Source organism: Salminus brasiliensis, chromosome 20 (genome assembly GCF_030463535.1).
Source record: "Salminus brasiliensis chromosome 20, fSalBra1.hap2, whole genome shotgun sequence".
NCBI classification, from domain to species: domain Eukaryota; kingdom Metazoa; phylum Chordata; class Actinopteri; order Characiformes; family Bryconidae; genus Salminus; species Salminus brasiliensis.
Genome location: NC_132897.1, coordinates 9,021,864 through 9,037,978, shown reverse-complemented (window position 1 = coordinate 9,037,978; position 16,115 = coordinate 9,021,864). Strand labels below are relative to the sequence as shown.

The window sequence follows — 16,115 nt, the reverse complement described above, 5'->3', positions numbered from 1 at the left end:
AAACGGGGACCTAAATGCGTAAGGAGATATTTACTTCTTAATCGTATTAATCACTATTACAATAAAACATTGCCTCTCCAAATATTTACTTTAATGTAATACAATTTTATTATTTCAAGTGATTTGTGGACCACATTTCTATTGGTCCAGCAATCATGACATTTTCACACAATGTAACATGAAGTGTGTTTGTAAATAGGTTAAAAAAGGGACAAGGAAAAAAATGGAGATACAAGGTTTGGTTCCAAAAGCTACAGTGTGTTTGTTGTCAGAGAAATTCAACTGTGAAAAGCTCCCTCTTATTTTTACTTAAATATTTGCATATATTTAATGTAAAGCACAATCTCAGTCCACAGATTTACTTTTCACTTTTAGTAGTTATGAGCAGAAAAATCCTGAACTTTAAAAAGGAAAAATAAAAGATAAAATGTACATACATCATCATAATGTTTTTTAAAAAGTTGCAAAGTACCACCACTTTGTACAAATATTTAACATTCCCACAAGAATCCTTCATTCAAGGGTATTACTGTCAGACACAAAGCATCACCACAGTCCCTAAAGAAGACCATCATCCTGCAAATGGATTGGCATGGATAGTAACATCCTTAATGTGGACATCATTCAGCGGTCGAAAAGTCTTTTCATTGATGGGAAGTTTCTCCAATTCGTCCAGAGTTTCCAGGCCATCGATTATTCTAAGAAAGCAAAGCAATGATGGATTAGTGCTCTGTTCATAAAAACAGGTTCAATCAACATGCTACTGGCAAATACCATTTTCTTATTATTTTGCTGTTAATCTTAACAGACAAAGTGTATGCACAACTCATGAAACTGAAAAATACACATTTTTATATGTTTAACCTGGAGTTACTGTAATTACAAACATGCTTGGTAAATCGCCCAAAAAACATTGTAATGCTCTACACAAACTATCTTATCTCACAAGATTAAATAAATAAAAAGGACATACTTTCCAAACACTGTGTATTTCATATCCAAATGTGGCTGCTTGCCGTAGGTGAAGTAGAACTGAGATGCATTCGTATTGGGTCCATTGTTTGCCATCGCAACCACACCCCTGACATTGTGCTGATCAAAAACAAAAACAGTCTGTTCAGATAAAGGGCTTGTTATGATTAATATACTTTTGTAATGTGTTTTTTTGAAGCAATATCTTACTTTTAGGTGTTCACTAAATTCATCTTCAAACTTCCGCCCCCAAATACTTGTTCCTCCTTTTCCTGTGCCTGGAATAAAATTAAGACAGCAGTGAGTTTGAATTGTTTCACAACTGCCTTTTTACACACAGATTTATCAGATTATGTATTAAGTATAAATGGTACCTACACTTATTGCCCATTTTAATATAAACACCATATACAGTTGTATGTAAACATTTGGTCACTCCAGTCAAATTATGACTGTTGCCTTTGATCCCAACCATCAGTGAAAGGGAATCAACACAGCCGTGTTGCTGCTGTTTAGAAGTATGCACACTTACTGATAAGCTCTTTTTATACCCTTGGATTATCCTGTTTGTTTGGAGTAACTGTCTCTACTGTTTAGGGAAGGCTTTCTATTAGATTTTATCAACCACAAGAGTGTTAATGAGATGTTGGGTTGGGATGTAGGGATGTTGGATGATAACCACCTGACCTCATCTCCATGCCTGGCATTAGGCATAGTGCCAATAGGTTCATATGTATCTGCTAGAGAGTCCTATTCTACATAGACTAGAGAGCCTCACCCTAATGTTCCTCTCTTATTACATAAAATAAAGGCGTTAAATATTGATTTGATCTAGAACCGGTTTTATGCAGAAACACTTTAAACACAATTCTGCTTCTTTGCAGTATGGTGCTTTATATCACTGGGCATCCCTAAGAACTGATCATCTGAATGATTACCTGTGGGATCTCCAGTCTGAACCATAAAGCCTTTAATGTTTCGATGGAAGATGCACCCATTGTAGGAGCCACTGGCACACAGGGCGAGAAAATTCTGTAAAAAGACCATTTTGAATTTAAAACATATGACACGATCTACAACCGAATACTAACAAAATGAAATGTGAAATATTTTTCACATACTATTTTGTTTTTTGGGGTTTTTTTTTTACCTCACAGGATTTCGGGGCTCGTTCACAGAAGAGTTCGATTTTTAGTTCTCCAAGATCTGTGTGCAAAGTGACAGCCTAGAAAAAACAGAGATAAACAACTTTAAATAATTACTTTAGTCAGAAAAACACCCCCCAACAGGACCAACTACTTAGAAGATCAGAAATAACCACCCAGTGGAACCAACTGTTGGGATGGTCAGAAAAACAGCCCAGTGGTACAGACTATTGGGATGGTCAGAAAAACAGCCCAGTGGAACCGACTATCGGGATGGTCAGCCCAGTGGAACCAACTATTGGGATGGTCAGAAAAACAGCCCAGTGGAACCAACTATTGGGATGGTCAGAAAAACAGCCCAGTGGAACCGACTATTGGGGCGGTCAGAAAAACAGCCCAGTGGTACCGACTATCGGGGCGGTCAGAAAAACAGCCCAGTGTAACCGACTATCGGGATGGTCAGAAAAACAGCCCAGTGTAACCGACTATCGGGATGGTCAGAAAAACAGCCCAGTGTAACCGACTATCGGGATGGTCAGAAAAACAGCCCAGTGGTACCATCTATTGGGATGGTCAGAAAAACAGCCCAGTGGTACCAACTATTGGGATGGTCAGAAAAACAGCCCAGTGGTACCAACTATCAGGATGGTCAGCCCAGTGGAACCAACTATTGGGATGGTCAGAAAAACAGCCCAGTGGTACCAACTATCGGGATGGTCAGCCCAGTGGAACCAACTATTGGGATGGTCAGCCCAGTGGAACCAACTATTGGGATGGTCAGCCCAGTGGAACCAACTATTGGGATGGTCAGCCCAGTGGAACCAACTATTGGGATGGTCAGAAAAAAGCTAGGATAAGATGATCCTTTATTAGTCCCACAGTGGGGAAAAGTCCAGTATTACCAAATATTACGTTTTTTAGAAGTAAACTACTGTATAAACTACTGGTCAGCCCGGTTGTGCCATGTCAGGTCAGTTAAAGAAACAGCTTAACTGTACCAACATATGAACTATGATAACTACTCAGACAGCCTGAGGGGTGGGAGAAGTCGGGTTCTCCTACGCGTTTCCAGTTCCACCTTAACTGCAGTGGTTACGCGCTGTGTGTAGATGCTTCATTTAAGGTGGAACTGGACTAATCAGAGATCCACACTGAGCCACAAACAGGGTAAACATGGCCAGACTGTGGGGTCCTACCATTGCGCTTGTATCCCGTGGTTTCTCTTCAGCTGGCCGTTTGGACTCCGCTCAGACCGCAGTTGAAAGTGGCGGTGGAAAGTGAGCTCCACAAAAAACAATTCGGATTAAAACTGACCCAGGGAAGCATGGTTCCCCTTCTTTTTCGCGAGTGCCTGAAGGCGACCATCTCATTACCGCCACCTTGTGGCAGCCTTGGACAAACCAACATGTGGACCAACATAATTACAAGCTAATTTAAGCTCAAATCCTTAGCTTTTGTTATCAGAAGTTTATTCTGAGCAAGCAGAAAATGTAACAAGTAAAATGTACACGAATAGTAGGAAATATAATGCGGCATAGCTCTCACTCATAAGAATTCATGGGTGTTTGGTAGCTACCCTGTCCAGTGAGTATGCCGGGCCTTGGGCCCAATGATTCTGGGTGGGCTCCAGACCTACTGCAACCCTGACCAGGAAGAAGCAGATAAGAAGATGGGTGAAAGGGTTTCCCCATTTAGTTTAAGGAATTTAATAGTCAAATTTCTTTTAATAGTCAAATTTGTAATTCGGTATAAACAGCACCTCATTAAAAGCAAGTTTTCTGAACTAAGGTCTAGTCAGTTTTCTGAAGTCTGAGGATTCATTCTGTGTGCATATAAAACTTAAACAGTGGTCTCATCAGTTATGACAAGACATACCAATAGGATCTGGCTGGAGATGTGTACCTAGAAGCCAGAGGGCAGGCTGATCAGCCATAACATAAGCACCCCAACAGATCTGACCACCTCAATACCTCTGAAGGCATCCTGTGGTATCTGGTACCAAGACGTTGGCAGCAGATTCTTGTAAGTCTTGTAAGTTGTGAGGTGGGGCCTCCATGGATGGCACCAATGAGCCTTAGGAGCCCTCGACCCGGTCACTGATAAACCAGTTGCTTCTTTTTGTTTTTGAGTACTGCTGGTATGTACTGACCACTGCAGACCAGAACTGCCTCTCGAGACCTTTCTAATGTTTTGGCGATGCATTGACCCAGCCATCTAGCCATCATAATTTAGTTCTTGTCAAAGTGACCCAGTTTCCTGATATTCACACACCACCTTTAAGAACTGACTGTTTACTTGCTGCTTATGTCCCACACCTTGACAGAGGTCACTGTAGATGAAGATGACAAATGTTTTTCATATCACCCGTCAGTAGTGCTAATGTTATGGCTGACAGGTGTAATTAGCTTATTTTGTGCTAGAACACACCTGCTTTAATGATCATTTAGCTCTGTCCATTTAAAATAATAGAACTACAGTAGGCTACCTCTCACAGATGGCAACACTAATGTGTCTTTGTGTGATTGGTGTGCAGTTGGACACACTGGCACACTAAACACAGTACATGTTTTCGATCTGGGCAATATGGGATAAGCATCATATTAAAGAGGCTTTCTCCCAGTTTTTCCATGATGTTGACTGTACAATGCTTTTGGCTAACTGGGGTTTGGGCATGTTTATCACTGTGATATGTTGGACATAAATTTAAAAGAGGTACTCTCATCCCTGTTGATATTAAAGCCCGAATGTGCATGTCCTTTGTGCCCTCTGGCATTGTTCAAGACCACACCGTGTGCATGAACAAAAAGGCATATTGGAAAACATCTTAAAAACTGAATTTCTTACAAGGGTAGAGTACTGGCAACCAACAGTACATAACAGACATTGTTTATAGTAAATAGTGAATTGTGGTGATCGGGTGTCTGTTATGTTATTACCAACAGAATTCATAATAACCTGATGTAACCTGGACTGCAGACATGAAGGTCAGTAATGCTTTCCATTAGGCTCAAAAACAATTTATTGGAGAAATGCTGTTTGCATTTGCAGGCTTGCCAGTGTGCCACGTCTGCTAGCACTCCCACACCATCCTACCAGCAGCACAGAAGCAGAGGCCTAAGCCCACAACTCTCTGCTGCCTCAATTCCCAGTACAAGTCCTGGCCTCCAGAACATCTGACCAGATAAGTCGTGGAGAGTCTTTATTGTCTGAGCCCACTCCCAGACCATTTAAAATGTCCCCACTGCTATGCTACATTCTGCAAAGAGATATAAGAGCTTCAACACATCTTCAAAGCATCTGAGTGGATGCAACTCTGGGAACATCTGCTGTACTGAAAAATCAGGCTGAATTCTCTGTACTATCCCAGCTTTAAAGTGAACTCTGGGGCAAAGAACATGCCATCATGTGTGAATTGGAAGAGTGCTTGCATTTCCAGCAGTGGGCAAAATGTAGTGGTTTGATTTTCAGCCTTTGTGAGCAAGTCCATTCCCTAGATTATTGCTCTCAGAGATCAGCATCTTAAGAGATCTTAGAGCTCAGAAATCCTTGAAGATGTGACTGGGCATACGCCTTTTAGTGAAGAAACGCATGCCGTTTCCAGTTTAGGTTACAGTGGCAGGATCTACAAAAAACATCTGCTTTTCCATCCATTAATCAGAAAGCAGGAGAGTAGGTTGGCAGATGCATGGGCTGAATGTCTATAATTACTAAAAGAGACAAAAACTAAATTTTAATGAATGATTTGTGTTTATTGGGTCTTAAACGGATGGAACACCAACAAGGAGCACTAAATAATAAACAATACATGAAATATAGCTGAAAATAGCTTAAGTCGAGTATTCACACACTGATGACACACAAACATGAGGACTGTCCTTCTAATAAGCAATGCCATCACAACACTTCATTTACAGCACTATTTGATGCTGTTTTGGCACCAACATTTTCAGACTATTCATGACTGTTCATGAGTCCCAACAACATTGAAATGAATGTTCATACGAAATATTCATAAAGAGTTCATAAAACAGTTCAAATAAAATGTTCATATAGAGTTTTAGAGAGTAAAACATGCCAAGAGGTGACTGTGGCACATTTTAAAACCCAAGAGCTTAAATGACTTTCCTCGGATTTGGACCAATCAGTAAAGGCCTGTGTCCAAGTGGCTTAAAGAGTAGTAGAAAGGCTATTGCTTTTCGTCTGCTAATCGTAAGAAATCACAATACAACACAATACGATGCTATACAAAGTGTGAAATTACATAGTCAAATGCTACAGGTAATTTGTCTGAATGTCTACATCTACAGACGTGTGATGAAGACTATATAAATAATGGTCATTTCACGCTCAAAAGCCATGCTGTACTTCACTACACCGATTTACGTATGTGATAATATTAGCAATTAACATAAGACTCCTACCGCAAAGAAAGAACATAAAAAAAATAAAAAAAAATCCACCAGCTGTGGTAGTTAGTTACACATTTCATTAGTAGTCAGCAGTAGGTCAACATATGACACAACAAAACAACTCATTCATAGTTTAAAAAAAAAAAAAAAAAAAAAAAGGATTTTAAACTGAAATCATAAACATACTTCATATAAATAATAAAAGTGAACCAAGTAATCAAAAACACTATTAGAAAATTCATTGCATGGATATTTCTTTAAATTAAAACCATTTTAAAATACTTGGAATAAAAAAAAAAGTCAATAAGTCAGTACAAAGTTTAGTGGCATTTACCTGAGTAACAATTTAAGCTCTTAAAAAGGAAGAAAGAAAAATGGTCCTAACTTTAAAAACATCAATATTGAGGTAACAAAAACAAGCTGTAGATAAGTTATGGAACAGCTTGATCAGAGTTTGTCCTCTGAAATGGCAAAACAGCTTATGAGGGCTAACTCAGAGTCAGTGCTAACAGCAGATGTATTTTGAACATATTTCTCAGCATTAAAAACAAACACTCATTCATACAAACTACGCTGATCAGCCAGAACATTAACACAGATAAAGTCTAACAGAACACTGATGACGTGATTCCAAGGGCAGCTGTCATGAGGTGGGATAATTCAGTCAGCAAGTGAACAGTCATGTAATAAATGACAAGCATATGAGCAAGCATAATAATTTGAGACACTTGGACAAAAGCCATCAAAATTGTGATGGCTAGATGATTGGGTCAGAACATCACCAGATTGTGTGGGGTGTTCCTGGGTTATGCAGTGGTCAGCACCTAACAAAAGTGCTCCAAGGAAGGGCAGCTGGTTTTCTCAATAACAGGGATTCTACCTCACAACTTACAGGACTTCTGCTACTAATGTATTGATGCCAGATACCACAGGACACCTTTAGAGGTCTGGTGGAGTCCACGTTTTGAAGGGTCAGAGCAGTTTTGGCAGCACAAGGGGGACCTACACAATATTAGGCAGGTGGTGTTAATGTTATGGCTGATCACGGTATATTACACAAAAATAAACTGAACGTATAGCCCAATACTTCACAAGGTATATGTCTGATTGTCTCGTCAGCAGTGCATTGTTTTCCATACTAAAATGACGCATTCGCAACAACACCAATGTTAAGTGCAATGTTACAAGGACAAAACCTCCTCAACATGAACTCCTCTAGATGCTACTTTAGTGGAACAGTGAACATTAACATAAGACGTAACAGAAAAGATGAACCTTTGGTCGAAACAGTAAGAAAGTAAATTTCCCAATAACACTTTTACAGTAAGTACACTGGTGAAGGTAAGGTGCTGCCACGGCAAAGTGAACAGTAATCAATAATCTAGAAAAATGAAGGAAAAAAAAAAAGGAGTTTTTGCTTCTTGAGAAATAAAAATCATCTGCATGCTAAATATTCAGGTAATGCTATGACACCAATTTTCACACGAAGATGCAGGAGTGCGTTTTGTTCTGTGTGCTTATGTTGTTTTGCATTGTTAAATTAAACATTGTAAACATGCAGACACCTTCTAAATAATACTTACAGTACATTAGAATAATGACCCAAGTCTCTTTCCCAAGTCGTTACATAACCGAGAGATAAAACAAGAAGAGGACGAGCTCAGCATTATGAACATGAATAATGCATATGCAGTGGTGGCTGGGCTCCTGCTTTCTGACATACAATGAGTTACACTGCGGTCAACCTAAACAAATCAGTGCTCATAACACACTTTCTACCCTGCTGTATAGTGTCCTTGCATACAACAGAGCATCATTTTCACATATACAGTGGTATGCAAAAGTGTGGGCACCCCTTGTCAAAATGTGTTACTGTGAAGTACTTTTGTAACTTCATCAATCCACAGGACTGGTTTCTAAAATGCACCAGGTTTGCTTAACCTACAGGATGTTCCTTTAAAAAACATCTGACACTGAATTTTGTGGGGGGATGAGGAAAGGTTTGCTTTTGAGGATTCTTCTATGTAGATTATATTTGTGCAGGTGTCACTGCACAGCAGAACAGAGCATCACCACTCCAGAGTCTAAAAGTTTTCTGTCTTTTCTTGGACCTCAACTTGACCTCCACCATTTCGGTTAACTGCCATTTTGACATTTGACATAATTTTCTGATAGCCTTATTTAATTATTTTAATAATCAAACTGCTAATCCCATGGTTGCTGTTTGCTAGGAGGAGAGTATTTATTAAGTTCTAAAAATTGTATTTTCGCATCTATTGCAAAAAATGACTGTAAACAAGCCATAACTAACAAGGTAAATTATGTTTAAGACTATGCTCAAGTGAGCTCAGAGCTCTTGGGGTGACCAAGCATGGTGCTGTTTTTCGTTTTACTCTAAAACTGAACAAAACTAAAAAGGCACATATCTTGCTTGAATTGATTAAAAAGAAAAAGAAAAAAAAAAATGTTACAACTTTGTCTTTATTACAATGCACAAAGTCGATCAGTTTACCTTCTGCTCAGCTATTCCAGTAACAGCAATTTTTACTGGGGTGCTCAAACTTTTGCATGACAGTGTATTATGTCTTCTGCCTAACCGGTTACTCAGGAAGGGCTGAGCAACCAATAACTAACAATCAAAAACCAATAATAATTCCTATTAGGAAAAACACAAGTCCTCGAGAATGATAGCATTTACAAACTGAACTGAATTATTACAAATTCAGATTCACTCAAAGTACTAAGAAATAAAATCAAATTTAAGTGTGGAAAACCAGGCAACTGTAAAGTGCTCATGACACACTTGCTCACAAAAACTTGCTCACCTGGCTCATTCTAAATATTATCACCAATGTGTAGCAGATTTAATTTAAGGCAAAGATGAGCTGCACCTTCCAGATTTTTATTCTTCTCCAACTTAGAGAGCCACTGCACAGAGATCATAGAGCTCTTAGTGTTTCCCAACAAATGTATTTAATCCCATGAGTAGTCTGTTTACTACAAACAGTTGTTGCTTGGGGCCCTGCAACCATAATCTGGGCTGCCCCATATTGCCCGGGTGCTGTTTTCTCAAACCTGGGGCGGTACTTTCGCACCAGTATGCTTAGCGGTCTCACGCTGCCTCTTTTTCAGTTCTCCAAAACTGCTCTTTAACCTCTGAGGGGAGAGTGTTGAAGATGCTCTCTTCGACAATGAGGCCACTGCGCTTCAAGAGACGACACTCCCCAAGCTCCACAGGGAGGCCCTCCAGGCGGTTTCCTCTCAGCTCCAGTTGGGTCAGGTTGGTCAGCTCCCCAAAGCGAGAGGGCAAAGACAGCAGGCAGTTATTGCCCAGGTTCAGTGTGCGCAGTTTCTTACATTGGAACAGCTCCGGAGGAAGTTTTTCAATCTGTGGAGGTGATGGACAAAAAAGAGAGAAAAATGTTGGTTACAGATTCAATTTTAGAAATCTCTTTTTCATTTATTACATGTCTTGGGGTTAGCAATTTTGGGAATTTATTTTAGAAGGTGCCCAGGCTCTGAAATGTTTTATTAATCTAACAAAAACTATCTACGTACTACAGAATTAATAATTTCATAATGTTTAACACCATAGGTGGACACCCCTTCTAATGGATGCATTCAGCAAATGACTCTCTAGAGCAGACAAACATGAAGCTATTGTCACCATGACTTATGCCAGCCATGGCCTAGAGTGGTATAAAGCCCCCCAGCATAGTTCCAAAACCTAGTAAAAAAGCCTTCCCTGATAGTTACTCCAACAAATGCAGGATAAACTCAAGGAAGCCACAGTGAAAGAGCAGGTGTCTCAATACTTTTGCCAAGTGTAATATTCACCATATATTGAACATGAAAATATGCCATCATTATGATGCATTTAAATTGTGCGCATGGTACACATTAACATAAACACAATGTACACATTTAGGCATATTTTCACCATATTGTAATTATTTACAATTGCATAGTGACATAGTGAATTCGGAATTTTGTGTACTGTTACACCCCTGAAAAATAAAATATGTTTTCAAGGGTAATTCGTAGCCTGCAGAATTCTTACATGTTTTCTACTGTATAGGTAGAAAATGTGTATATATATATATATATATATATATATATATATATATATATATATATATATATATATATATATATATATATATATATATATTGATATTTCAGAATCAGTAGATAACCAATATTAAGGGCATAAAAATATCTGTATGCTTATGAACTCACTCACCCTGTTGGCAGTTATGGCAAAATATTGAAGATTCTGAAGACTCCCGATATCAGCTGGGATGCTGGTCAGATTGTTGTGACTTAAATCAAGATACCTCAGCTTGCGACAGAAAAACAGCTGATTTGGTATCTTCTCAATCTTGTTTCGATTCAAGTAGAGGCGCTCCAGGTTGGTCAAAGTGCCTATCTGGATGGGAATGTAGGCAATCTGGTTGTACCACAGTTTCAGGCAGACAAGTCGATGGAGATGCTGAAAACTGATGATCTCTTCAATGGTCTTCAGATTGTTATCCTTCAGGTCAATTTCCTGCAGGTTGTGGAGACTGAAGATGGAATGGGGGATGCGCTCCAAATCACAGCGAATGAGCTCCAGCTCAGTCAGGTTGACCATCTTCTTCATGCTATTGAGAACCATTAGCTTGGTTCCCTCATTATTGATTGACAGCTTCTGCAGATGCAATCCAACATCAGTCACTACCTGCGGCAGCTTAGTCAGGTTGCTCTTCAGCCTAAGAACCTTGAGTCGCTTTAGTTCTCGCAGGCCGTCAATAACAATATAACGATTGTTCTCGGCACTGAGGTTCCCTGTGAGGTGTAACTCACTCAGGTTCTTCAAGCTGTAGATCCAAAGAGGTATCTCCTTGATGTCAGTGAACTTAATGTGCAGCGATTTCAGGTTTTCTCTTAGAAAAGCAAGGGCTGGCGCTTCTATTTTAGCTGGCGTATGGTACAGCCACATCTCGCGTAGGTTTATGAGTTGGGCAATGATTGGAGGAATGGTGACATCAGGGATAAGCTCCAGCTTAAGAACTTCCAGCTCCAGTAGGTCGAAGACTGTGTCGGGAATGCCACTGAGCATGAAGAGGTGTAGTTCTAACTTGTCCTGAGAGTTCTTGGTGATTCTCTGCCGGAGTTTGTCCAGTGTCCACTCGTTGTTGAGGTTAAGCTGACGAAGTTTATTCTCACTGACTTCCGAGAGGAACACTGCAAAGCGCTTAGAGTAGAGGGGATCATACTGGTCAATCATATGTAACATAAAGGCAAAGTCATTTTTGACATCTGGAATGTCACTATAGCTGCTCTCTTCTCGGATGGACTCAAATGAGTACTTTTTAAGGGAACGCCTCAGCATCCAGCTAAGGGTGTACACACAGATCATGCCATACACAACAACAAGGCTAATATAAAAGCATGCTAATATTTTGAAGAGTGTGGCAAGAGGGTGGGCACAATTAAACATCTGGTAACCTGTAAGGTTCTCGATGTTCACGCTACAGTCCACACTGAACTTGATATTGTGAACATAGTAACCAGTGTAACAGATGATCAGGATGAATTTAACCACTTTGATAATAGTCTGTCGGATGTAAAGCCTGTAGACAATGTCTCCTTCCTCAACGTGAAGCCGAAATTTCTTAACCTTTTCAAACAACGCCTTAGCCTGCTCCCCCTCCTTTTTATCCAGCACGCCGGTTTCAGAGTGGTCGACAATTCCCTGCTCAAATCGAGATTTTGGCGCAGACAGCATCGGAACACTGGCCTCCACGTCTTCACTCACATATGACGCCTTTTTGTCGATGGAGCCGTTCATCTTCCCTAGAGCTTTAGGATCGCTCTCCTCAACCACGGTCTCAGACAGTGCCCGTGTAGTCCATGGTGAGTCAAAACACTTCAAAAGAATGGAGACAAAATGTTCCAGTTTGGAGCTAGTCCAAGGGAACTTGAACCAAAAATTGCTGCAAGCCAAGAAGATGAGCGTATGCAGCAGCACCAAATATGGGAAATACTTAGCAAACCAGTGAAGCGTGTTTTCATAGCACACAGCGTCGACATAGTTGTACTGGTGTCTGTCAAGGTCATATTGGATTCCTTGCGGCTCGAAGGCTGGCTCCAAATACTTCTGACAGGTTTGGTTTACTACCCATTTGCAGGGCAGGCATATCATCTTGTCCTGGGTGACTTGCAGAGTTCCTCCAAACACTGCAATCATCAGCATCACAACAGACAGGTAGTCCGTGAACACGTCCCACCATGGCTTTAAAATGCGGTAGGCAGGTTGGGTATCCACAAAGTACCGCAGTTCAGTGATGGGAATCATGATTTATCTGGGGGACAAAAAAACAACAAAAAAACAACAACAACTGATAAAGTACTTTGACGTTAAACATCCAGCTTTGTGCTTTATATCCACCATTTAGTCCAGTTAACTACAATAATTTAACATAAAAAACCTCTAAAGAATGGTTCTCAAACCATGAAACAGCCGAGCGTACTTTACCAGAGGCGATGACTCTCTGTTCTGGCTTCATTTGTAAGAACAAGTCTCCACCAAGAGAACAATTTGGCTTTCTTGTCAGCTATTATTAGCAGCTTCCGCTAATAACACTCAAGAATTGTCTCTTCTAGCTATGGAAAGGGAGTCCATGACCCAGAGTTCAGATCCTGTTTGTCTTGGGGAGGGCAGAGTCTCAAGTAGTGTCTCCTCTGTGCACAGTTATATGTTACCTAATAGTCCACATGTTCAGCCAGGAATTGGCACTCATCACAACCCCTGTTTTGTCAGGATGAGGCGCAGATTTCCTGTCAAGATAAAGAAGGGACACACCAATGTCAACACCATTTTGCCCTTCGATATTACAATAAAATATGGATTTAAAAAAAAAAAACCCACATTATTAAGCTTATTAGCTACGTATTTCGTACCTTTTGTCTTTAGCTATTTGTGTAACACTGAAGTTAGTTAGCCACACTGACACAAGCCAGGACTGAGCTGATAAGACCTTAACCTTAAATTAGCTAGCTAGCTAGCTACCTGTTGAAAACAGAAAAACAATAATACAAATAATTTATGGCCACAAAAGCAATCTATATTTGCTCAGTTAATGATAAATAAATAAACTGATGTCAGATCAGTTCACATCTAACGTTATCTAGCTAGCTAGCTAGCTAGCTAGCACTAGCTAGCCACTCAGCCAGCCATCCAGTACACAGTTAGCTAGTCTAGCTAGATAGCTAGCTAACAAGAAGCTAGCTAGCTAACATGGTAGCACTAGCTAACGGTTAACGTTAACTGTCAAACTAGAAACTGTCAATTTCTCCTTATTTTTACACCCAAAAATCGTCAATGAGTCGAGGCAATGAGTTCACAAATTGTAGGTTAGCAAGCTTAGCACCTTCGTTCTAGGTTATGGGACTTCGTTCTTGAAAACAATTATTAAAAAACAAATAAAATAAAATGTTCAAACGATAGAAAGGGATGTTATCTCGCTGGCTAACATCCTGCTGATAAATGTGGTGAACTCTTACCGAACTCTGTGGTGTCAGCTTTGTTCATCGTGTGCTAATCTGTCGACCTACACACTGGACCCCATGAGAAAGCACCGCTAGAGATGGGACAACAGCAAAACTGCAGCTATCCTTTCTCTCAGTGCAGCTCCACCACCACAACATTAGATGGCAGGGTGGACGAACAGGTCAGGGAATCTCCTTCCAAAGGCCACTCTCTGGTTCCTCTTAATGAAACCTTATCGCCATCTTGTGGACCAGAAATGTCATTTCTTCATAAACTGGCTTTGTATGTGGACCACACAGAGGTGTCACCCCTCCACAAGCCACATAAATAAACTGGCTAACTAGAGATGGAAGCTGAGGGAATGTCCAAATGTTTCTGGACACTCCTTGTAATGAATGCATTCAGCTCTGCACCCATATCTGACACAGATGACAGATGCACAAATACACATGCAGCTTGTCTGGTCCCTGCAGAGAAGTATATAGCCAACAGAATAGGTCTCTCAGAGCATAAACAGGAAACATGTACCATGCCTAAGGGGTATAAACAGGGGCGCCATATGGGGGGTTAGGATGAAGGGCCTGTGATTGACAGGAGAGCATATGAAGTATTATTTGAGAATTTGGTCAGGATTGTTATTAGTTTTAGGGTTTTAGGGTCCAGTGTAATATCGTTTAATGGGGCCTTTTTTTTTTTTTTTTAAATCCCTGACCGTACCTCTGGGTATAAAGCTCCCCAACGTTGAGCTGTGGAGCAGTGGAACTGTAGTGTCTATATACTTTTTGGATGAGTTGGGGAGTTAGGGATAAGGTGGGAAAGGGGACATCCAACATCCCGACCTCAGCAATGATCTTGTTGCTGAATGCAATCAAATCAAACGACAATGCTCTAAAATGTAATAGAAAGCCTTCCCTGGACAGTGAGCAGGTGTCCCAATACTTTTTTTGTTTTTACCACATAGTGTAGTTAAACTCTGACAGTTGTTCTTTACACTACTTTAGATTTTCATGATGAATGGACCAATAGAAAAGCTCCAAAAATCACTTTTTGACTCTTGTGGAGAACAAAAGAAGAGGACCAAGGAATTGAATACATAGCTTCAGCACCTGGGGAGCAGTTGGGGGCTGGGTGCCTGGCTCATGGCTCTTCTTTATGTATTTGTATGCAGAAATCACAAACAAACAACCTAACAGCCACTTTAAGGATTATGCCATTGCTAATTACAATAATTTCTAATTTTATTTTACAAAAAAATATTATATTGGTTTATTGTAATATTTAAATAGGAAAAAAACAGTGTTTCTCTGCAGTATTCCTCACATTTCTAAGGGTGTCTGATCATAATATTTCAGGACAAATCTGTAAAATAGTGTTTCTCTGCTGAACTGAAAAATAAAAGTTTCCACATCTTTTTGGGGTTTTTCCACTAAATTTAAATTAGGATGTTTTAATTTAGTTTTAGATTTTAGTTTGACAGCCATTGATGCCAGTTTATGCTTATTATTATTTTCTTTTTATTATTATTATTTGTTTTACAGTGTACTGCAATTCTGATTATTTGAACTGTAGTGGAAATGTATTGTAATGGTGTAATCATTTTTGTGTAAATTAAAATGCTAAACCTCCAGAATTAGAGGTACAGACACAGTCATCAATGTCACATAATGAAATGAAATGTAAAGACAGTTTATGATTGTATTCAGAGAATCTGTCGGCCTGGAAGTTCCTTTTTTGCATTTGCCTATTTTTATTGGGAGACCTGTTCAGACCCCAATCATGTTGGGTAGAAAACTGATTGTCGAATGGAACAATGAAAATTAGTTCACGTGCCATCAATCACAGCCTGACATAATCTGCTAACTAGGGTGGCAGTATCTCAGCGTGTGTCCTACTCTCTAAAGGAACTCTGGGTAAAAAAAAAGAAGGAAAAAAAGGGTAGTCTGCATGTTTCTGTGCTTTCGTGAGTCTGTGGTATTCGGCCACCCAGAATACATATACTAACAAAATCTATGGCATATTCCCCTCTGACTTCACTATAGGGAAGTGTATCTTACT

At 39.9% G+C, this 16,115-nt stretch overlaps 2 protein-coding genes across 3 annotated transcripts; both read right to left on the bottom strand.

Annotated features, from left to right (window-relative positions):
- Nucleotides 1–84: 84 nt before the first annotated feature.
- On the bottom strand, nt 85–3,466 carry ppil3 (peptidylprolyl isomerase (cyclophilin)-like 3). Its single transcript, XM_072664803.1, has 6 exons — nt 3,314–3,466; nt 2,123–2,197; nt 1,911–2,004; nt 1,183–1,250; nt 974–1,092; nt 85–698 (listed from the first exon to the last, which is right to left on the bottom strand). Exons 1-6 carry the CDS (start codon nt 3,314–3,316, stop codon nt 572–574), a joined length of 486 nt encoding a protein of 161 aa, XP_072520904.1. The 5' UTR covers nt 3,317–3,466; the 3' UTR covers nt 85–571.
- Nucleotides 3,467–5,845: 2,379 nt separating this feature from the next.
- On the bottom strand, nt 5,846–14,181 carry lrrc8ab (leucine rich repeat containing 8 VRAC subunit Ab). 2 transcript variants are annotated; one of them, XM_072664844.1, is made up of 4 exons: nt 14,075–14,181; nt 13,042–13,348; nt 10,770–12,873; nt 5,846–9,914 (listed from the first exon to the last, which is right to left on the bottom strand). In XM_072664844.1, exons 3-4 carry the CDS (start codon nt 12,864–12,866, stop codon nt 9,639–9,641), a joined length of 2,373 nt encoding a protein of 790 aa, XP_072520945.1. In that variant the 5' UTR covers nt 12,867–12,873; nt 13,042–13,348; nt 14,075–14,181; the 3' UTR covers nt 5,846–9,638. The 2 variants fall into 2 exon arrangements, with proteins under 2 accessions (XP_072520945.1, XP_072520944.1); XM_072664843.1 differs by having other exon boundaries at nt 13,047–13,348.
- Nucleotides 14,182–16,115: the final 1,934 nt, after the last annotated feature.